Source organism: Salmo salar, chromosome 01, assembly GCF_965601325.2.
Source record: "Salmo salar chromosome 01, fSalSal1, whole genome shotgun sequence".
NCBI classification, from domain to species: domain Eukaryota; kingdom Metazoa; phylum Chordata; class Actinopteri; order Salmoniformes; family Salmonidae; genus Salmo; species Salmo salar.
This window is the reverse complement of record NC_138291.1, coordinates 164,262,481-164,287,608: the sequence shown is the minus strand read 5'-3', so window position 1 is coordinate 164,287,608 and position 25,128 is coordinate 164,262,481. Positions and strand designations below refer to the sequence as shown.

Here is a 25,128-nt window from a genome sequence, read left to right as displayed (position 1 = left end):
ATCTATCTTACGGTTACAGAAGTCAACAAATGAGAGCACCTGGGGAGTAGGAGTGGAGCTAGGCACTGCAGGGCCTGGATTAACCTCTACATCACCAGTGGAACAGAGGAGGAGTAGGATGATGGTACGGCTAAAGGCTAACAGTCCAATATGCTCTAGACAGCTAGCAGCTAGCGGGCCACGGCTTGCGGATGGGCATTCAGTGGTGGTTGCGATTTAGAGGCCAGTTGAGTACCCCCTCAAGCAGATTAAGTCGTAGTCCAGTCGTGAAGGATCGGCGGGGTTCCATGCCCCGTACCGGCAGTAGAAGGGGTCTGGATATTGTAGCCCAGGAGTGGCTGATGGGCCTCTTTAGCAAGCTGGGAGAAAGGGCCTAGCATGGGCTAGCTCCAGGCTAATTGGTGCTTGCTCCGGGACCGACGTTAGCCAGTACTCGGATAGCAGCTAGCTAGCTGCGAAAATCCAGGTGAAAATGTCCAGAGCTTGCGGTAGGAATCCGGGGATATGGAGAGAAAATAGGTCCGGTATGCTCTGGTTTGAGTCGCGTTGTACATACTGACGAGAGCTTTCCAAGCTGAAGGTTAGCTGATGACCGCTAGCAGTGATTAGCTGACTGCAAGCTAGTAGATAGTGAGCTGGCTAGCTTCTGTTGGGATATTCCGGATTCGAGGTGAATAATACTTTAGAACAGATCCGCAACACATTGGGTGAGGCGGGTTGCAGGAGAGTGTTTTGAAGTCAAGTTTTAGAAAAAATATTAAAAAAGGATATATACACAGGACACGACAAGATGAGGACAAAGGACGTCTGACTGCTACGCCATCTTGGATCTCAATTCATGTGTGGTTCCCACCATGAAGCATGGAGGAGAAGGTGTGATGGTGTGGAGGTACTTTGCTGGTGACACCGTCTGATTTATTTAGAATTCAAGGCACACTTGACCAGCATGGCTCCCACAGCATTCTGCAGCGATACACCATCCCATCTGGTTGGCGCTTACTGGGCCTAACATTTGTTTTTCAACAGGACAATGATCCAACACACCTCCAGGCTGTGTAAGGGCTATTTGACCAAGAAGGAGAGTGATGGAGTGCTGCATCAGATGACCTGCCCTCCACAATCCCCCGACCTCAACCAAATTGAGATGCTTGGGGATGAGTTGGACCGCAGAGTGAAGGAAAAGCAGACAACAAGTGCTCAGCATATGTGGGAACTCCTTCAAGACTGTTGGAAAAGCATTCTTCATGAAGTTGGTTGAGAGAATGCCAAGAGTGTGCAAAGCTGTCATCAAGGCAAAGGGTGGCTACTTTGAAGAATCTAAAATCAAAAATTTATTTTGATTTGTAAAAAAAGTTATTTCATAGTTTTGATATCTTCACTATTATTCTACAATGTAGAAAATAGTAAAACAAAGAAAAACCCTTGAATGAGTAGGCGTGTCCAAAATGTTGACTGGTACTGTACGTGTATCATAATCACATCAATACATTTGTTATAACAAACTCTGAACACCGTAACACGTGACAGCAAAATGGATGCAGAGGACGTGACAAACTAACTCGAAATGGAGGAATGTTTACTTGTTACGCAGGAGGTAAAGGGGAACTCTGATGTGTGGAATATATATAAGACTCCCAATCACGGCCGGTTGTGATACAGCCTGGAATCGAACCAGGGTCTGTAGTGACACCTCTAGCATTGAGATGCAGTGCCAATTCAACAGCGCACTGATGTGTTTCAAAACCACGGACAGCTACCCTTATCCAACGCGGGAGAAAGCGCATTTGTTATCATTGTAGGCTATAGCCTTAAAATAATTTATACAATAAAGCCTAAATAATTAATTTTCGTTCCTTCTTAGGCTCCCTGTCTATTTAGATTGTTTATATGATGTTTAATATGACATGTTGCCTATTTGAAATGATGAGCGCTTCTTACATTCACCTTTTCATGTTTATTAAAATACTTTTCATTGAAATCATATGTTCACATGTAATAAAAATCTAAATTATTGTCACCTTTTTTCAGCATCTAGCACTCTCCTCTTGCGATGATAATGACACTGAGCCTTTTTCTAAAATGTTTTATGAGTTGGAGATCTTAGACCATTTTACCACCAGTAAAATCTTTGAAATTGTTGCATGTTGCTTTTATATTTTTGTTCAGTATATATTCAAGCATCAGTGGGTACATATAATTAATTCACAAGTCCAAAAATGTATGTAGCAACTGGAGATTTCCCCTTTAACAAGGGTGACCACGACCAGTGGAAGCAAAATAGCTCTATAGCATCAAAGATTCACCATCATATTTTACAGTACCGGTATGTATGAGGTACTTTCTGCATATGTTTCTGTTTTTTGACGCAAACCCCACTACCGGTGTGTGTGGCCAAAGAGCTCCATCTTCTTGTCATCTGACCACAAAAATCAACATTTTGCAATAGACATCTCAATCTCTGGACTTTCACCCCATTGAAAACCTGTGGTTTGAATTGAAGAGGGCAGTCCATAAGTGCAGACTCAGGATATCAAGGATCTGGAAAGATAATGTATGGAGGAATGGTCTAACATCCCTCCCAATGTGTTCTCCAATCTCATAAAACTTTAAGAGAAAAAGGCTCAGTTTTATTATCCTCGCAATGGGAGGGTGCTGGAGTATTGAAAACATGGGTGCCCCTATCTTTTTTATTGATACTGAGCAAATATAACAATTGTCCTTTTATGTATATATATATTTTTACATGCAGTATTTGTATTATTTATTTTATACAGTATTTTTTGCTCATCTTAATAAAGAGTGCCAATAATTTGACAAAAAAATATTAAGATCTGACTATTTGAACATGTATTCACATAACTTGATCCATGAAATGTGTAAAAAAAAAACAGTAACCCCTTGTGTTGAGACTAAATACAGTACAATATCAAAAACTCACACTGTAGACAAACGCTTTGGCTGATTTAAAAAATGTCTTCAGATTGGACCATCAGTAAAGTCAGAGAACAAATACACAAAACGAAATTATACATTTCCGTTATTGACAAGAATGGGTTAAATGTCTTTCTCCAAGAGGGTCAGAAAAGACGTCATTGCTGCTATTGACAGAAAACCTGTTAAGTGTCCCTGGACATGTAAACCTAGGTAGGACTAAAATCCCACTCAGAAACTTTTGGTAGCCTACTTTATGGTTACCCCCATTTATTTGGAGAATGATTAAAAAAGGTTAATGGAGGAAATATGAAAAACATGTTATTGACGTCAAAAGCGTATGATTTAGGATGCCATTGGGACACATTCAATATAGGAGTTATACAGTGCATTCGTAAAGTATTCAGATCCCTTGACCTTTTCCACATTTTGTTACGTTACAGCCTTATTCAAAAACGTATTTAAATTTTTTTTTTAAATCATCAATATTCACACAATACTGCATAATGGTATTGTCTTTCTGGAAGGTTCTCCCATCCCAACAGAGGAACTCTAGAGCTCTTTCAGAGTGACCATCAGGTTCTTGGTTAGCCACCTGACCAAGGCCGGGCATCCAGTTCTAGGAAGAGTCTTTACCACAGGTGGAGTCCAATGAAGTTCTAGAAACATCAAGGATGATCAATGGAAACAGGATGCACCTAAGCTCAATTTCAAGTCTCACAGCAAAGGGTCTGAATACTTATGTAAATAAGGTACACGTTTTTAAAAATAAATACATTTGCAAACATTTCTAAAAACGTGTTTTTGCTTTGTAATTATCGGGTAGTGTGTGTAGATTGCAGAATTTATTTGGGATCCATTTTAGAATAAGGCTGTAATGTAACAATGTGGGAAAAGTGAAGGGTTCTGAATACTTTCCAAAGGTGCTGTATATTCATTTCTGCCAACCTTCCCATTATAAAGTAGTTGAGAGCCTTCCCAGTTAAAAGGCTCCCTCTTCTGGACATATTTGGCAACGCAGCACATTGGTTGGTCCTCAAAAAGGCCACGCTCGAGTGCGGTTTCAACATGGCTACGTAAAGACGTGTTCCGAGGCGTCTCCACAAAGGGCTGATAGTTAAAAGGTTAAAACATTAAAAGTATCAAAACGAGAACACATTTTCCACACCTTCTGACTCTAGTCACATTCGTGTGGCATTATTGGATATGTCTGGAACCGGGAAAACGAGACAAAATGGTAAACAAGACACAACGAAGAACAGCAACAAGATGGCGGATGCTAAAGTTATGGACATGCTAATTACCATCTGCGCAGAAATGGCTACACTACGCTCTGATTTCATGACCGAACTTTGCTCCTCTGTGTCAAGTCTAGGAGCTGAAATTATGACCTAAGTCCAACTATGGTGACACTACAAACAACTATCGCGACACAAAACCCCAAAATAAAGGATATCGAAACGCCGCTGACCGGCTTACCGAATTGGAGACCAAAAATTACGAGCTTACCTCCGAGAACGTTAAACTAAAGGTTAGTCTAGATGAACAGGTAAACCGTTCCCGGAGAAAGAACATACGTGTGGTCGGAATCACAGAAGGGACAGAAGGGCGCAATCCTACCGAGTTCATGGCCTCTTTCCTGCAAGACGTCTTCGGGGGAGAGATGTCTGACAGGCCCCCAGTCATCGACAGGGGACCGCACTCTAGCAGCAAAACCACAGCCTGGACGCCCTCCCAGAGCAATGCTGGTCCGCCTACATTACTTCCAGACCAAAGAGAAAATTCTTTGGACGTCCCGCGAAAGAGGACAATGGAACTACAATGGCAAGTGGATTACTCGGCAGACCTGGCAAGATGCAGAGCTGCATACAAAGATGTGAAGGCCCACTTTCACAAAGCAGGAGTCAGATTTGGCCTGATACACCCGGCTAAACTGAGGTTTACTTTCTAGGGGGCTAGCCACACATTTGACGACTCCCAGTCTGTGCTCACTTTCTACCGGGACAATATCCACTCTACAACAGCACAGAACCAAGATCGGTGAAGGTTGCTAGTTATGTTATTAGGGTGCACAGTCAGTGTATGGACATGAACGTGAGTAACTTTTATTTGCCCTAGCTGGGAAGTCAATGCACCGCATACAGATGGCTGATCAAGCACATGATTAGTTGGTGCCTAGACAGACGCCACTCACTTTGTGTTGGAATGGAATCAATAGCATGTCATCCAAGAGCATTAGCTTCCGTACCATTTATTAATAGCTTTGAAAAGATACAGGCTTTAACTGACAATTTTACAGTAGATAATACACTCTTAGCTTGGAAAAATGCAAGGAGGTACTTGCAGACACCAGACCATATATTACTCCGGTCACCGATTGCCCTTCATCAAGATTTCCCCCCCAAATAAGGAGAATTGGACTTCTGGATTGGAAGACGAAGGGTATTGCTGACCTTATGCCTTTATTTACTCAGGACATTCTTAAATAATATAAAAACTGAGTTTGACACCCCAAGAAAATATTTTAAGTACCTACAACTTAGACATTTCATAGAGGTTCAGAAGAAAGTCGATAAACTACGTTTTCAAATTACTGAAGTTGAAAAACAATTTACGAATCCTACTGTTCGGAGAGGCTTAATCTCCGACATATATTCTATTTCATTAAACATAAGTGCCTCATCCTATTATGCGTTGAGAGAAGTTTTAGAGACAGACTTTGGACATACATTTGTTGAGGAAGAATAGGCTTCTATCTGCGAAAGGGTCAACCCCAAATTCACCTCCACAGAATGTTTTCCAATGCATCACATTTATGTTTTAAATGTGAACAGACATGAAAGATTGTAACATTCTGTTTCACGGAAAGATGGCTCTCTCGGGATATGTTGTTGGAATCGGTTCAGCGACCGGGCTTCTCCATGCATAGCACCGACAGAAATAAACACCTCTCTGGGAAGAGGAAGGGCGGGGGTGTATGCCTCATGATTAACGACTCATTGTGTAATCATAACAACATACAGGAACTCAAGTCCTTCTGCTCACCCGACCTAGAATTCCTTACAATCAAATGCCGTCCATTTTACATACCAAAATAATTCTTGTCAGTTATAGTCACAGCTGTGTACATTCCCCCTCAAGCGGACACCAAGACGGCCCTCAAGGAACTTCACTGGACTCTGTAAACTGGAAACCGCATTTATTGGAGCTGGGGATTTTAACAAAGCAAATTTGAGAACAAGGCTACCTAAATTCTATCAGCATATTGATTGCACTACGTGCAGGAGTAATGCACTCGATCACTACTACTCTGACTTTCGCGATGCATACAAAGCCCTCCCCACGCCATCTTGCTCCTACCGTCTTACAGGCAGAAACTCAAACAGGATGAACCAGTGACGAGAACCATTCAACGCTGGTCTGACCAATCGGAAGCCACGCTTCAAGATTGTTTTGATCACGCGGACTGGAATATGTTCCGGTCAGCCTCAGAGAACAACATCGACTTATACGCTGACTCAGTGAGCAAGTTTATAAAGAAGTGCATTGGAGATGTACCCACCGTGACTATTAACCTGTTAGGGCTAGGGGGCAGCATTTGCACGTCTGGATAAAAAAAATGTACCCGATTTAATCTGGTTACTAATCCTACCCAGTAACTAGAATATGCATATACTTATTATATATGGATAGAAAACACTCTAAAGTTTCTAAAACTGTTTGAATGGTGTCTGAGTATAACAGAACTCATTTGGCAGGCAAAACCCTGAGACATTTTCTGACAGGAAGTGGATACCTGATGTGTTGTATTGACTTTAAACCTATCCCATTGAAAAACACAGGGGCTGAGGAATATTTTTGCACTTCCTATTGCTTCCACTAGATGTCACCAGCCTTTACAAAGTGTTTTGAGTCTTCTGGAGGGAGATCTGACCGAACAAGAGCCATGGAACGATGATGTCCCATTAGACACCTGGCGCGCGAGTTCATGTTACGTTATAAAAGAGAATGCATTCGTCCACCTTGAATATTATTCATGTTCTGGTTAAAAAAGGCCCTAATGATTTATGCTATACAACGTTTGACATGTTTGAACGAACGTAAATATATTTTTTCCCCTCGTTCATGACGAGAAGTCCGGCTGGCTTAGATCATGTGCTAACAAGACGGAGATTTTTGGACATAAATGATGAGCTTTTTTGAACAAAACTACATTCGTTATGGACCTGTGATACCTGGAAGTGACATCTGATGAAGAGAATCAAAGGTAATGGATTATTTACATAGTATTTTCGATTTTAGATCTCCCCAACATGACGTCTAGTCTGTATCGCAACGCGTATTTTTCTGGGCACAGTGCTCAGATTATTGCAAAGTGTGATTTCCCAGTAAGGTTATTTTTAAATCTGGCAAGTTGATTGCGTTCAAGAGATGTAAATCTATAATTCTTTAAATGACAATATAATATTTTACCAATGTTTTCTAATTTTAATTATTTAATTTGTGACGCTGACTTGACTGCCGGTTATTGGAGGGAAACGATTTCCTCAACATCAATGCCATAGTAAAACGCTGTTTTTGGATATAAATATGAACTTGATAGAACTAAAAATGCATGCATTGTCTAACATAATGTCCTAGGAGTGTCATCTGATGGAGATTGTAAAAGGTTAGTGCATCATTTTAGCTGGTTTTATGGTTTTGGTGACCCTGTCTTTGACTTGACAAAACATTACACACAACTCTTGTAAATGTACTGTCCTAACATACTCTAAATTTATGCTTTCGCCGTAAAACCTTTTTGAAATTGTAAAACGTGGTTAGATTAAGGAGATGTTTATCTTTCAAATGGTGTAAAATAGTTGTATTTTTGAAAAATTTGAATTTTGACATTTATTTGGATTCAAATTTGCCGCTCTTGAAATGCACCTGCTGTTGATGGAGTGCACCACGGGTGGCACGCTAGCGTCCCACCTAGCCCATAGAGGTTAAAACTTACCCTAACCAGAAACCATGGATGGATGGCGACATTCGCGCAAAACTGAAAGCACGAACCACCGCATTTAACCATGGAAAGAGGTCTGGGAATATGGCTGAATATAAACAATGTAGTTATTCCCTCCGCAAGGCAATCAAACAAGCGAAATGCCGGTACAGTGACAAGGTGGAGTCGCAATTCAACGCCTCAGACGTATGTGGCAGGGTCTACAGGAAATCAAGGACTACAAAAAGAAAACCAGCCATGTCACGGACACAGACGTCACGCTTCCAGACAAACTAAACACCTTCTTTGCCTGCTTTGAGAATAATACAGTGCCACCGTCGCACTGTATTATCCTCCATCTTACCGGCCACCCTATACCCAATACAGTTTGCATACCGCCCCAACAGGTCCACAGACAACGCAATCACACTGCACATTGCCCTATCCCATCTGGACAAAAGGAATACCTATGTAAGAATGCTGTTCATTGACTACAGCTCAGCATTCAACACCATAGAACCCTCTAAGCTCATCATCAAGCTGGAGGCCCTGGGTCTCAACCACGCTGTGTGCAACTGGGTCCTGGACTTTGACAGGCCGCCCCCAGGTGGTGAAGGTAGGAAACAACATCTCCACTTCGCTGACCCTCAACACTAGGGCCCCACAAGGGTGCGTGCTCAGCCCCCTCCTGTACTCCCTGTTCACCCACGACTGCGTGGCCATGCACGCCTCCAACTCAATCATCAAGTTTGCAGATGATACAAGAGTAGTGGGCTTGATTACCAACAACGACGAGACAGCCTACAGGGAGGAGGGAACTTGGGGTGTGGTGTCAGGAAAACAACCTCTCACTCAACATCAACAAAACAAGAGATGATCGTGGACTTCAGGAAACAGCAGAGGGAGCACCCCTTATCCATATCGAAGGGACAGCAGTGGAGAAGGTGGAAAGTATTAAGTTCCTCGGCGTACACATCACGGACAAACTGAAATGGACCACCCACACAGACAGTGTGGCAAATAAGGCGCAACAGCACCTCCTCAACCTCAGGAGGTTGAAAGAAATTTGGCTTGTCACCCAAAACCCTGACAAACTTTTACAGATGCAAAATTCAGAGCATCTTGTTGGGCTGTATCACAGCCTGGTACGGCACCTGCACTGCCCTCAACCGCAAGGCTCTCCAGAGGGTGGTGTAGTCCGCACAACGCATCACCAGGGGCAAACTACCTGCCCTCAATGAAACCTACAGCACCCGATGTCACAGGAAGGTTAAAAAGATTATCAAGGACAACAACCACCCAAGCCACTGCCTGTTACACCACTACCATCCAGAAGGTGAGGTGCAGAGGCATCAAAGCTGGGACCGAGAGACAAAAGCTGTTTTTCAATCTCAAGGCCATCAGACTGCTAAACAGCAATCACTAACTCAGAGAGGCTGCTGCCTACATTGAGACCCAATCACTGGCCACTTTAATAAATGGATCACTAGTCACTTTATACAATGCCACTTTAAATAATGCCACTTTAATAATGTTTCCATATCTTACATTACTCATATCACATGTACAGTCCTGGCCAAAAGTTGAGAATGACACAAATATTAATTTTCACAAATTCTGCTGCCTCAGTTTGTATGATGTCAATTTGTATATACTCCTGAATGTTATGAAGAGTGGTCAGATGAATTGCAAATAATTGCAAAGTCCCTCTTTGCCATGCAAATGAACTGAATCCCCCCAAAAAATGTCCACTGCATTTCAGCCATGCCACAAAAAGACCAGCTGACATCATGTCAGTGATTCTCTCGTTAACACAGGTGTGAGTGTTCACGAGGACAAGGCCGGAGATCACTCTGTCATGCTGATTGAGTTCGAATAACAGACAGGAAGCTTCAAAAGGAGGGTGGTGCTTGGAATCATTGTTCTTCCTCTGTCAACCTGCAAGGAAACACGTGCCGTCATCATTGCTTTGCACAAAAAGGGCTTCACAGCCAAGGATATTGCTGCCAGTAAGATTGCACCTAAATCAACCATTTATCGGATCATCAAGCACTTCAAGGAGAGCGGTTCAATTGTTGTGAAGAAGGCTTCAGGGCGCCCAAAAAAGTCCAGCGCCAGGACCGTCTCTTAAAGTTGATTCAGCTGCGGGATCGGGGCACCACCAGTACAGAGCTTTCTCAGGAATGGCAGCAGGCAGGTGTGAGTGCATCTGCATGCACAGTGAGGCGAAGACTTTTGGAGGAAGGCCTGGTGTCAAGAAGGGCAGCAAAGATGCCACTTCTCTCCAGGAAAAACATCAGGGACAGACTGATATTCTGCTAAAGGTACAGGGATTGGACTGCTGAGGACTGGGGTAAAGTCATTTTTTCTGATGAATCACCTTTCCGATTGTTTGGGGCATCCGGAAAAAAGCTTTTCTGGAGAAGACAAGGTGAGCGCTACCATCAGTCCTGTGTCGTGCCAACAGTAAAGCATCTAGAGATCATTCATGTGTGGGGTTGCTTCTCAGCCAAGGGAGTGAGCTCACTCACAATTTTGCCTAAGAACACAGCCATGAATAAAGAATGGTCCCAACATATCCTCCGAGAGCAACTTCTCCCAACCATCTTGGAACAGTTTGGTGACGAACAACGCCTTTTCCAGCATGATGGAGCACCTTGCCATAAGGCAAAAGTGATAACTAAGTGGTTCGGGGAACAAAACATAGATATTTTGGGTCCATGGCCAGGAAACTCCCCAGACCTTAATCCCATTGAGAACTTGTGGTCAATCCTCAAGAGGCGGGTGGACAAACAAAAACCCACAAATTCTGACAAACTCCAAGCATTGATTATGCAAGAATGGGCTGCCATCAGTCAGGATGTGGCCCAGAAGTTAATTGACAGCATGCCAGGGCGGATTGCAGAGGTCTTGAAAAAGAAGGGTCAACACTGCAAATATTGATGCTTTGCATCAACTTCATGTAATTGTCAATAAAAGCCTTTGACACTTATGAAATTCTTGTAATTATACTTCAGTATTCCATAGTAACATCTGACAAAAATATCTAAAGACACTAAAGCAGCAAACTTTGTGGAAATGAATTTTTGGGTCACTCTCAAAACGTTTGGCCACGACTGTATATATTGTATTTTATACCATCTATTGCACCTTGCCTATGCCGCTCGGCCATCGCTCATCTATATACTTATATGTGCATATTCTCATTCACCCCTTTAGATTTGTGTGTATTAGGTAGTTGTTGGGGAATTGTTAGATTACTTGTTAGATATTACGGCACTGTCGGAACTAGAAGCACAAGTGTAACAAGTAACAATTGCTTAACACTTTGGGCTACAGTATGCTTAAGCTTAAACTCCATTGGACCAGTTAGGTTCCCTACTGGAGCAGTAGGGAGAAATGAAAACCACACAACTGAATAATTTAGGAAAATAATGCAGGCTTGTATTTTGTAAATAAAAATACTAACAAAAAAATGAATCACCTTGAGTAAATATTGATATGTGAAATTTATACAATGAGCTCAATATGAATGAAATACATCAATAGTACAATAGACTTAGATATCGGCCATATATCCTGCCAATGTTTACTATGGTTCACCCAACTCTATCCGAGGGTCTCTCAGATTTCAATGTTCAAAGTCCAATAGCAATACAATAAACATGAATCCACAGAAAAACACAACACAATTCACAAATACTGACTTATAAACCACTATGACATGGAATCAAATGTGAGTGACTGTCTATCAATAAACACTGTAAGGTGTTTAAGTGTAGCATGTGCTTATAACAATCCCGCTGCAATGTATGATGCAATGATGTCTTGCAAGAAATCCTACCACACCGTAGTATGGAAGTGCAAATTCAGTGTTATCTAAGGAAAATAAATCTTGCATGCAAATCTTCCTATCAATGTCCTGGGTTTGGATGGCTCGCCATCCTTGGTGGAACTGAATCCATACTCAAAAAACCTGACCAAATCCTGGCGTCAATCTTTCCCTCAATCCCTTCACAGCACGTTCGTATAGATAAGTGAGTGTTAATATCCAGTTCCCTCTTTTTAGTTCAGTTTTATACAACTTCTCAACGATTTGAAACTAAGTTTTTCTTTCATGGAATGGCAGTACCTCTTCACGTTCCGTTCTAGCTCTTTTTCAGCACGTTGGCGCCGACTGGTGTATAACGTGAGGTTAGGAGAGGGACTAAGAGAATATTGAGTTTTAATTGGCTCAAAATAAGCTGCTCATCATGCAGCTTCTGACAGCTGATTTGTAATAGCTGTGAACTTAAATATATCAATAGCAATATAGTATAATATGATTGGTTACTGGAATCTCACTAGTAACGATAAGTATTCAACATTAGTGGACCTGTGTTACACCAGCTTTTCACTAAACTCGCATTAACATCTGCTTACCATGTGTATGTGACCTACACAATTATTTGATTTGATTCCTGCACGTTTTTTTGGTATTGTAGCAGAATCCAGTCTTATTGGAATGATATTCATTTACACATCTAGAAGATCTTGGGTAGACAATTTGCTTTTTCACCAAATGTATATTTGTTCTACTTTGATTGTAACGTTGTGTTAGATCTTGACTCTGAACATCTGTTCAATACCCTTGTTTTCTTAGCCAAAAAATGCATATTGTTATTATGGTCCACACCTGAAGGACCATCTGCGAGAATGTGGCTTTCTCAAGCTACTGCTATCCTACCTCTAGAGAAACTTACCTTTGATTTACACCAGAAGTCTGACACATTTTGGAAAAGCTGGTCTCCACTGTGGTCCTATGTAGAAAACCTCCCATAAATGCCCCATGTTATAATTGTGATATTTGCATATTTTTTTTTATGACTGCCTTTTTGTATAATGTTTTGCTCTATCCTTATTTTATTGTACTTGGTCTGTGTGGTGCTCTTTGTTTGGTTGTCTGTGTAACCCCTGTTAAAAGAAAATAACATTCTAATAGAAGGATAATAAAAAAAAGGCCACGATCATAAGGCCAGAATTGATTACTTCCAGAAGCTGCTGCTCGCTGACATTTCAGGGAACAGGGACAAGAGCATTGATGAGGATCACAGTACATTTCCTGGATTGGTCTCAGGTTTAGATGTTTGCGTAGATCCAGTCTAGCTAAATGAGAGATCCATCCATGGCAGAGAGCTCTTCCTTTATAGAGCCATTCTTCACAGGCCCTGGCACCAGTCTGCTGGGAGCCTCGACCGCTGGCACTAGTCTGCTGGGAACACCGACCACTAGCACCAGTCTGCTGAGAGTCTAGACCCCTGTCTGCGTCACTCACAGGCCCTGGCACCAGTCTGCTGGGAGCCTGAATCCCTGCCTGCGTCACTTACAGGCACTCCTGCAGCGGTTCCAAAATGGCAGTTCCAAAATGGGTCCCAGCCAAAGGGAATATCAGAACAGTCAGAGTGACTGTGTGTGTGTGTCTGGCCAGCATGTTGATGGAGGATTACTCTGCAGCATCTGGGCTTGAGCTTGTCAAACAACCTGATTAGTGAATGTCCGATCTCATGGAACATTGCCTTGACATGGACGCACACTAGCGATGCACATATTGGTCAATTTTGCTGCTGACTAACCGACCCTCATTAACCGGTCAATAAACGGTAAAAAAAAATGCCCAAACAGTAAAATGACATGATCAACAGAAAATACTATGCATGCATACAAGTAACAGACATATCTCATTAACCTGTTGGGGCTAGGGGGCAGTATTTTCACGGCTGGATAAAAAAACGTACCCGATTTAATCTGGTTACTAATCCTACCCAGTAACTAGAATATGCATATACTTATTATATATGGATAGAAAACACCCTAAAGTTTCTAAAACTGTTTGAATGGTGTCTGTGAGTATAACAGAACTCATTTGGCAGGCAAAACCCTGAGACATTTTCTGACAGGAAGTGGATACCTGATGTGTTGAATTACCTTTAAGCCTATGCCATTGAAACACACAGGGGTTGATTAATGTTTTGGCACTTCCTATTGCTTCCACTAGATGTCACCAGCCTTTACAAAGTGTTTTGAGTCTTTTACTGTGAGATCTGACCGAACAAGAGCCATGGAACGGTGATGGCCGATTAGACTCTGGCGCGCGAGTTCATGTTGGGTACCCTCGTTCCAATACGTTATAAAAGAGAATGCATTCGTCCACCTTGAATATTATTCATGTTCTGGTTAAAAAAGGCCCTAATGATTTATGCTATACAACGTTTGACATGTTTGAACGAACATAAATATATTTTTTCCCCTCGTTCATGAAGTTAAGTCCGGCGGGCTTAGATCATGTGCTAACAAGACGGAGATTTTTGGACATAAATGATGAGCTTTTTTGAACAAAACTACATTCGTTATGGACCTGTGATACCTGGAAGTGACATCTGATGAAGAGAATCAAAGGTAATGGATTATTTACATAGTATTTTCGATTTTAGATCTCCCCAACATGGCGGCTAGTCTGTATCGCAACGCGTATTTTTCTGGGCGCAGTGCTCAGATTATTGCAAAGTGTGATTTCCCAGTAAGGTTATTTTTAAATCTGGCAAGTTGATTGCGTTCAAGAGATGTAAATCTATAATTCTTTAAATGACAATATAATATTTTACCAATGTTTTCTCATTTTAATTATTTAATTTGTGGTGCTGACTTGACTGCCGGTTATTGGAGGGAAACGATTTCCTCAACATCAATGCCATAGTAAAACGCTGTTTTTGGATATAAATATGAACTTGATAGAACTAAAAATGCATGCATTGTCTAACATAATGTCCTAGGAGTGTCATCTGATGGAGATTGTAAAAGGTTAGTGCATCATTTTAGCTGGTTTTATGGTTTTGGTGACCCTGTCTTTGAATTGACAAAACATTACACACAGCTATTGTCAATGTACTCTCCTAACATAATCTAACTTTATGCTTTCGCCGTAAAACCTTTTTGAAATCGGACAACGTGGTTAGATTAAGGAGATGTTTATCTTTCAAAGGGTGTAAGATAAATGTATGTTTGAAAAATTTGAATTTTGACATTTATTTGGTTTCAAATTTGCCGCTCTTGAAATGCACCTGCTGTTGATGGAGTGCACCACGGGGGGGACGCTAGCGTCCCACCTAGCCCATAGAGGTTAAGAGCTTAAAGGGTAGGAAGCATAAACTTAATCAAATGTAACATATGGATTTGCATTAGAACACGCATCAAAACTCCCAATGCAAAGTTACCTCACATTTGTGTTATTCCAGTTATTACGTAAAACTATTGACAAAAAAACATTTGCAGGGTGTTAGGTAATATGGAGGACACGTCAAACCAGCCTATTTCCTACAATGAAAACGCCAAATTGTCCCAAATTTAACCAAATTGTTTGAACTCATGACTACTGGTTTCAATAACATTTTTTGCCAACTTACAAGGAAATACTTTATAAATACATTTTACAAATCAGCTTGCAAGGTTGCTAGCCAACTAGCCTGTAACGTTAGCTCTACTGGCCTGCTAACCTTACGTATGCGCAGCGAGAGTCAGCCAGTTGCTATCAACACCTAAGTCACAGCTAAATGAAAGTAAACCAAAACGGTTTTGGAAATACAGTACCAGTAAAAAGTTTGAACAAACCTAATCATTCCATTTTTTTTTTATTTTTTTTTACAATTTTCTACATTGTAGAGCAATAGTGAAGACATCAAAACTATGAAATAACACATATGGAATCATGTAGTAGCCAAAAAGGTGTTGATTCTTCAAAGTAGCCACCCTTTGACTTGATGACAGCTTTGCACTCTCTTGGCATTCTCTCAACCAGCTTCACCTGGAATGCTTTTCCAAGTGTTCCCACATATGCTGAGCACTTGTTGACTGCTTTTCCTTCACTCTGTGGTCTAACTCATCCCAAACCCTCTCAATTTGGTTGAGGTCGGGGGATTGTGGAGGCCAGGTCATCTGATGCAGCACTCCATCACTCTCCTTCTTGGTCAAATAGCCCTTACACAGCCTGGAGGTGTGTTGGGTCATTGTCCTGTTGAAAAACAAATGTTAGTCCCACTAAGCGCAAACCAGATGCGATGGCGTACGCTGCAGAATGCTGTAGTAGCCATGCTGGTCAAGTGTGCCTTGAATTCTAAATAAATCACAGACAGTGTCACCCGCAAAGCATCCCCACACCATAACACCTCCTCCTCCATGCTTCACGGTGGTAACCACACATGCGGAGATCATCTGTTCACCTACTCTGCGTCTCACAAAGACACGGCGGTTAGAACCAGAAATCTCAAAATTGAACACATCAGACCAAAGAACACATTTCCACCATTCTAATGTCCATTGATCGTGTTTCTTGGCCCAAGCAATTCTCTTCTTCTTATTGGTGTCCTTTAATAGTGGTTTCTTTGCAGCAATTTGACCATGAAGGCCTGATTCATACAGTCTCCTCTGAACAGTTGATGTTGAGATGTGTCTTATGTCTGAAGCATTCCTTTGGGCTGCAATTTCTGAGGCTGGTAACTTTAATTAACTTATCCTCTGCAGCAGAAGTAACTCTCGGTCTTCCTTTCCTGTGGCGGTCCTCATGAGAGCCAGTTTCATTATAGCACTTGGAGGTTTTTGCGACTGCACTTGAAGAAACTTTCAAAGTTCTTGACATTTTCCGGATTGACTGACCTTAATGTCTTAAAGTAATGATGGACTGTCATTTCTCTTTGCTTATTTGAGCTGTTCTTGCAAAAATATGGACTTGGTCTTTTACCAAATAGGGCTATCTTCTGTTTATCACCCCTACCTTGTCACAACACAACTGATTGGCTCAAACACATTAAGAAGGAAACTAATTACACAAATTAACTTTTAACAAGGCACACCTGTTAATTGAAATGCATTCAAGGCGACTACCTCATGAACCTGGTTGAGAGAATGCCACGAGTGTGCAAAGCTGTCATCAAGGCAAAGGGTGGCTACTTCGAAGAATCTCAAATATAAAATATATTTTGATTTGTTTAACACTTTTTTGGTTACTACATGATTTCATGTGTGTTATTTCATAGTTTTGACTATTTCATAGTCTTCACTATTATTCTACAATGCAGAACACAGTAAAACATCAATTAAAACCCTTGAATGAGTGGGTGTCCCCAAACTTCCCCAAACTGGTACTGTATTTCATGCCACCCATTCTAAAACTGACTGCAGCGCTTTGTTAAGTGTTGCAGTGATTTCACTTGCTGTGGTAGTTGATGTGTAGCGTTGAGCCATCAGCCTACATAGACACACAGGCCTTACTCAGAGCCAGTGGTAGGTCAATAGTAAAGATTGAAAAAAGTAGGGGGCCTAGACAGCTGCCCTGGGGAATCCCTGACTATCTGGATTATGTTAGAGAGGCTTCCATTAACGAACACCCTCTCTCGATCCACAATATAGCAGAGGACGTAAAGCCATAATACATTAGTTTTTCTAGAAGCAGATTATGATCGATAATGTCAAAAGCCGTACTGAAGTCTAAGAAAACAGCCCCCAGTCTTTTTATTATCAATTTCTCTCAACAAATCAGTCATTTGTGTAAGTCCCATACATGTTAAACACCCTTCCCTATAAGCGTGTTGAAAAACTGTCATTCGTTTACTGTGAAATAGTATTGTATCTGGTAAAACACAATTTTCTCCAAAAGTTTACTAAGGGTTGGTAACAGGTTGATTGTTCGGCTGTTTGAACCAGTAAAGGGTGCATTGCCAATCTTGGGAGCAGAATTACTTTTGCTTCACTCCAGGCATGAGGGCACTAGTTTGTGATTTTTTTAGGTCGTTTCGGTTCAATGATTAAAAATAACAAAAACACACTATTTTCAATTTCGGTTGTGATTATTTTAAACATTAAATGCACTATACATTATGTGGGTTGGATGCTGTAACAACACAGAATACATTTTTTTTTTAAGTCCCATGATGGCAGTTACTGCCCATTATGCTTATCACTTATTAACATTACTTTAATAAAATATTTCAGTTGTCTATATTAAATTTGTTGTATTTGATGACTTTATTATTTCATTCTAAAGTCATCATCTCTACAGAGCTGCTGCCTATGTTGTCTGACAAAAATCACTATTTCAGTACTTCTTCAAAGTAAATAAGGCATACTTTTATGACCGCTGAATACCAATTGTCTATGAATCACTTAGATCATGTATTTTCTGGTAAAAATACCTCGTTGATAGCACATTCTTCTGGTCTCTAACGTAGCAGGCATAAAAGAAACACATACCGTACTCGTAACTGTGCAATGGATTATGCTCATTGTTGTTAATTATCACGTTTTCTGCACTAAACTATGTAGAACATTGGCCTGCTGGAAACTACAACTCCCTAGTACATTGCACAGTTCAAGCTGGATCTGATTTATATCTAGAGAAACTGCAGTAAAATGTGTGCATTAAGCACACAGAAATTATTATTTATTTTAATAATTGAATTCAAATAACTGAAAAAAATGGAACTGAAATAATTGAACCAATGTCAGTCAATTAGTTGTTGAAAAAACTATTAATCCCTCAGCACTAGAGCGGGCACACTTTCCTGTGCTTTACAGTAATTTTCCATCCAAGTTGTCAGACCCAGGTGGCTTGTCATTTTTTTATAAAAAAAGAGTCTATCATCTCTTCCACACTCACTTTACAGAATAAAACATTACAATGCTTGGCCTTTCATAATTGTGTCAGTTATGTATGGGTGTGTAGGATCAGAATTTGTTGTAGGCATGTCATGCCTAAATTTGCTAATCTTGCCAATGAAAAAAATAATTAAAGTAGTTGGCAACGTTAGCCAGCTGGAACTAGCTAGGTAGCACCGATTCTCCATATAAAGTTGAGAAATAGTGCATTGTGGGTAGTTCCAAAGATATCCGGAAATAAGTTAGTAAATACGAAAAAAAACGCTAAAACATAACTTATTTTGTAGTTAAAGGTAACCAGATCATGACTACAACTAAGTTACTGAGTCTTTGACCACAGTGTGTTGTTACTTTGGAAGTAAAAACTAAAATCATGCTTCCTACCCTTTAATGAAAGCATGCAACAATAGCAAGCCTTTCGTCTTACAGTCAAAGCGGTATAAACTATTATTGAACATGCAACTCCAGTAATGAAGCAGCTAATTAAACATTTTCAAACGTGTCAAAAATCCATTTGTGGGAAAACACAGTTCTAATGAGCCTACCTATTGCGAGCGGTTCCATATATGACAGAGATAAAAAAATCTCCTTTAGAAACTTAGAAAGAAGGTGAATCTAATAGCAACTAGGATGGGTTGTTAATATGACTAGGATTGGGACTTTGGCTTCTGGGCAATAAAAGTTTATATGAAAATCAATATAATAGGAGAGAAACGCTGGTCTTTATAAAATAATTGCCTCCACGTTTCTATGGTTGGATTTTGGCTACTTTGAAGCAACGTAAGACAGGCCTCATTATTTGAAGTAATGTAAAATGTTTAGGTTTCAAACAGTTTTACTGCCTCAAGCTCACATTGCAAAGTGGTGCGTGATGAGCTGAAGCCTGCCTCCCTACCATTGCCTATAGCCTATGCACTCGAATGACAAAAGAATAAATATTATCTCTTTATAAATCAGTACAATGAACAGTTTAAACACGATTGGATTTAGAATTGTTATTTATTGAGCAATGACGGCTAATAAAAATCTAATAAAAATGAGGAGCTGCTCACCATGACAGGTGATAGCCTAGTTTGAGGAGCAGAATAGCCTATGTATGCTGTGCGTGTGTGATAAATATATTGAACAAAAATCTAAACGCAACATGTAAAGTGTTAGTCCCATATTTCATGAACTGAAATAAAAGATCAGATATTTTCCATACGCACAAAAAGCTTATTTCTCTCAAAATCTGTGCACAAATTTGTTTACATCCTTGTTAGTGAGCATTTCTCCTTTGCCAAGATAGTCCATCCACCTGACAGGTGTGGCATATCAAGAATCTGATTAAACAGCATGATCATTAAACAGGTGCACCTTGTGCTGGGAACAATAAAAGGCAACTAAAATGTGCAGTGGTCACAACACAATGCCACATATGTCTCAAGTTTTGAGGGAGCGTGCAAATGGCATGCTGACTGCAGGCATGTCCACCAGAGCTGTTGCCAGAGAATTGAATGTTCATTTCTCTATCATAAGCCTCTTCCAATGTCGTTTTAGAGAATTTGGCAGTATGTCCAACCGGCCTCACAATCGCACACCACATGTTACCCCATCAGCCTAAGACCTCTACACACGGCTTCTTCACCTGCGGGATCGTCTGACAGCTGATGAAACTGTGGGTTTGTACAACCGAAGAATTTCTGCACAAATGGTCAGAAACTGTCTCCGGGAAGTTCATCTGTGTGCTCATCGTCCTCACAAGGGTCTTGGCCTGACGGCAGTTCGGCGTCGTAACCGACTTCAGTGGGGAAATACTCATCTTTGATGGCTACTGGCACACTGGAGAAGCGTGCTATTTACGGATGAATCCAGGTTTCAACTGTACTGGGCAGATGGCAGACAGTGTGTATGGCGTCGTTGTGAACAGAGTGCCCCATGGTGTTGGTGAGGTTATGGGCAGGTATAAGCTACGGACAACGAACACAATTGCATTTTATCGATGGCAATATGAATGCACAGAGATATCGTGATGAGATCCTGAGGCCCATTGGCGAACCATTCATCCGCCGTCATCACCTCATTTTTCAGCATGACAATGCACTACCCCATGTCGCAAGAATCTGTACACAATTGCTGGAAGCTGAAAATGTCCCAGTTCTTCCATGGCCTGCATACTCACCAGACATGTCACCCATTGAGTGCGACAGTGTAGGTTCCGTCCCTCTCTTCGCCCCAACCTGGGCTCGAACCAGGGACCCTTGCACACATCAACAACTGACACCCCACGAAGCATTGTTACCCATCGCGCCACAAAAGCAGCGGCCCTTGCAACGCAAGGAGAAACCCTACTTCAAGTCTCAGAGCGAGTGACGTCGCTGATTGAAATGCTATTAGCGCGCACCACCGCTAACTAACTAGCCATTTCACATCGGTTACATGAGCATGTATGGGATGCTCTGAATCAACGTGTATGACAGTGTGTTTCAGTTCCCGCCCATACCCAGCAACTACCCATTGAAGAGTGGGACACAATTCCACAGGCCACAACCAACAGCCTGATAAACGGAGATGTCACGCTGCATGAGGCAAATGGTGGTCACACCAGATACCGACTGGTTTTTTGATCCACAAGTGTAAGATGCATGATGACCAGCGAAAATACACGTGCCAATTTACTTCCACTGCAATATGCAAATTAACCTATATACTGATAAGCATGACCGGTCAAATGTGACTTGTTTCAGGAAACTAGGCGTATGTCACGCGTCACTACTTCACAGGAGAGGCATTTGAATGTAAACATCTATTTTTTATCAAAATGCATTTTTTGGGCAGAAATGCCTTCTGGAACATGTGAACTTTCATGTGCCTTAATAACAAACGTGTAAATCATCTGTAAATATGAATACAATTGTAAAAATTATGAGCATAGTTGGTTTAGCCACAGAAAAAGAAAGGAACCTTCCCGCTAGCCATGATTGGCTGAGATAATGGATGGAGAGATGAGAGATGAGTTCGGATTGGTCTGCCACGTAGCACGCTTCTGTCTATAACATGAGCTGCTCAGTATTTGTAAGTAATTCTTTCTAACGCAGCTATTTTTTAAAGATATCACGAAGAACTGCAAAAGTGTTGCTCTCCTCTTTCTGGAGGGCAGAGTTTTGAAATCAGTGGAATGCCCGGTGAAAGCAGAGTATGAGAGCCAAGGAGAAAATTCTGGCATTGTACAAAACACCTGTCTTTTCAAACTAGGCCAACGAGACAGTGTCCAAGTTCTAAAATACTCAGGTAGAATGCCCTGCTTTTATTTTGTCACACTCACAACCATAAGTTATTTTCTGTAACTAGCTCGCCATTAACTTGTAAATAACGATCTTGTTGTGAGTTTATTTTCCTGTAATAATAAACACAAATTAGCTCAAGTTATTTGAACTGACTAGCCAGCTAACTTAATGTTAGCTAACAAGCTAGAAACGAACCAAAACATTGCTTAGAAAGTTGCTTTTAGTTGCCTGGTTTGCTAGATTGACATATGCTCCTGAGCGGCACAGCGGTCTAAGGCACTGCATCTCTGTGCAAGACGCATCACTACAGTCCCTGGTTCGAATCCAGGCTGTATCACATCCGGCCGTGATTTGGAGTTGGGGCACAATTGGCCCAGCGTTGTCCGGGTTTGGCCGTCATTGTAAATAAGAATTTTTTCTTAACTGACTTGCCTAGTTAAAAAAAAAAAAAAAGATGCTAAATTCATTTTTAAACGGATGGGTTTATTGGTGTCAGACGACAATAGAATGTTCATGATGTCACTGCGACAACTGTCTATAGACATGCATAGTCTTTAGTTTTGAAATCTTTGGTTGTTTATTACACGCGAATCCTTAAAGAAATGGGTGGGGCTCAGGCTTAAGAGAGTGTTAAAACCTGACTGTCTGGGAACCTGGTCAACAGCCAGTGGAATCGCGTCGCGTGAAATACAAATACCTCATAAATGCTATAACTTCAATTTCTCAAACATATGACTATTTTACACCATTTTATAGATACACCTCTCCTGAATCGAACCACGTTGTCCGATTTCAAAAAGGCTTTATAGCAAAAGCAAAACATTAGATTATGTTAGGAGAGTACCCAGCCAAAAATAATCACACTGCCATTTTCAAAGCAACTGGCATGCATCACAAATACCCAAAACACAGCTAAATTCAGCACTAACCTTTGACAATCTTCATCAGATGACACTCCTAGGACATCATGTTACACAATACATGCATTTTTTGTTCGATAAAGTTCATATTTATATATAAAAACAGCATTTTACATCGGCGCGTGACGTTCAGAAAATATTTTCCCTCAAATGCTTCCGGTGAATCAGGGCTACAATTTTCAAAATTACTATTCGAAAACATTGTTAAAATGTAATATTGTCATTCAAAGAATTATAGATTAACATCACGTGAATGCAACCGCATTGCCAGATTTAAAAATAACTTTACTGGGAAATCACACTTTGCAATAAACGAGGTCCTATGTTCAGAAAAATAGGCTAGGCGATACAGGTTAGCGCCATCTTGGAACCATCTAAAATCAAATATACTATTGTAAATATTCCCTTACCTTTGATTATCTTCATCAGAAGGCACTTCCAGGGATCCCAGGTCCACAACAAATGTAGTTTTGTTCGAAAAAGTTAATAATTTATGTCCCAATAGCTCCTTCTTGTTAGCGCATTCCGAAGGCTACTCATAATGTACGAGGCGCACGGGACTTGTCACGAATGTGCAAAAAAATATATATTTACGTTTGTTCAAACATGTCAAACGTTGTATAACATAAATCTTTAGGGCCTTTTTCAATCAGAGCTTCAATAATATTAAAGGCGGACGATTGCATTGTCTTACTAAATGTTTCTGAATGAAAGGGTACACATGTGCGCCCGCGTCATAGTAGTAATGGCCCTCCCTCTATGACCAACTTTCCAAGCCTCTCTTTCGGTCAGTTTTTACCGGAGAAGACTCAAACCACTTTGTAAAGACTGTTGACATCTAGTGGAAGCCTTAAGAAGTGCTAAATGAATCCTAACTCACGGTGTGTTTCATAGGCAACGTGTTGAAGGTGATTCCACAAATCAGATTTCCACTTCCTGCATGGAATCTTCTCAGGTTTTGGCCTGCCATATGAGTTCTGTTATACTCACATACACCATTCAAACAGTTTTAGAAACTTTAGAGTGTTTTCTATCCAAATATACTAATTATATGCATATTCTAGTTACTGGGCAGGAGTAGTAACCAGATTAAATCGGGTACGTTTTTTATCCGACCTTGCAAATACTGCCCCCTAGCCCCAACAGGTTTGAAAAGCAGAATTACTTTCCCATTAATCATCAGCTGTAGTGTATGATATACCATTTTCTAGCTCTAAGTCTCTACTTTTATCCAATGTAAAAAATAAAAAAAATATTTCAAATTTTGCTACATAAGACCGATTTGAGCCGGTTGGTCACAAATTTATTTTCAGTAGCTAACCGATTAATATCCCTAACACCAGTTTCTGTCCATCCCTCTCTGGGTCCTATGATGTCCCGCACTAGGTTTTGTTGCAGTTAGGATGAGATGCAGCCCATGGCTTACATTAAAAGACACGTCCACAAAGTGTGCCATTATACCTATCTTGAGTTGGTACTCTTGCCAAAAATGAAACAAGTCCATCAGGACCATGGACAAAGCCGTCACCCTCACCTGCCCTCTTGTGCCAGCACCGTCCCCTCCTCCTTCAGCCTGTTTCCCTTCGCAGCGCAGTCCTCCAGGAGGACTTCACGGCGCCGCTTGATAGCATGTAGCCAGTCCACCTCGTCCACTCCATCCTCCTCTGGCTTCTCCGCCGCGGCTTCAAACTGCTGCACCGCTGCCTTGCACACCCGCTCGCCCACTTTCCTCTTCCAGCCGAACGAAGCCATCCTGTACAGAAATGACAGTACATTTGCTGTTGGCTTGTGAAACCTCAGCACACAAATAGCTCGCTACTACTTCTAACATACACTTGAGACTTGTAACCTGAAATTTGGGATGCCAGTCAGGTTTCTTGACGTTGAATTAGGTAGGTAGCTAGCAAGCATGTACGTTGAAAGGGAAGGGCTATACGGATACTCTTACGTGCAAACCAACTAGCCACAATCTCAATCTGACCATTACCTTAACTTCAACCAAACCATTAACCCTGACCCTAACCTAGCTAATTTGAACAAATTCTGAAAATAACGTTAAATATCTGTTTGCACGTCAGGAGTGCCATAAGCTAGCATGCTAACGTTAGCTAGCTATACGCAAGCTAGCAAATAGGTACAAGCGCTAACGTTTGTTAACCTGGATAACTGTAACTAATTCTTTACCAAATGCAATTGATTTAACATGTGGCTGGATATATTTGGTTAAAACGCAGTTACCTATGTTGCTGTTGCTATTGCTACGCTTTCAACTTTCTAATTAACCCGGAAGCTCTTGTGATTGTAAACACAAATGTAAAGGGACAGTACGGATATTTTGACGTCA

The 25,128-nt window shown here is 41.1% G+C and overlaps 1 protein-coding gene across 5 annotated transcripts in view; it reads right to left on the bottom strand.

The window, feature by feature from the left end:
- ttc33 (tetratricopeptide repeat domain 33) overlaps nucleotides 1-25,128 on the bottom strand; it is an 81,249-nt gene extending 56,121 nt beyond the window's left edge. For 2 of the 5 annotated variants that reach the window (XM_014139283.2, XM_014139275.1), the window contains exons 1-2: nucleotides 24,634-24,961; nucleotides 24,319-24,537 (exon numbers count right to left, since the gene is read on the bottom strand). In XM_014139283.2, coding sequence (XP_013994758.1) covers nucleotides 24,319-24,537; nucleotides 24,634-24,695 — 281 coding nt within the window. In that variant the 5' untranslated portion in view covers nucleotides 24,696-24,961. The other 3 variants (XM_014139259.1, XM_014139268.3, XM_014139244.3) reach the window with 3 other exon arrangements.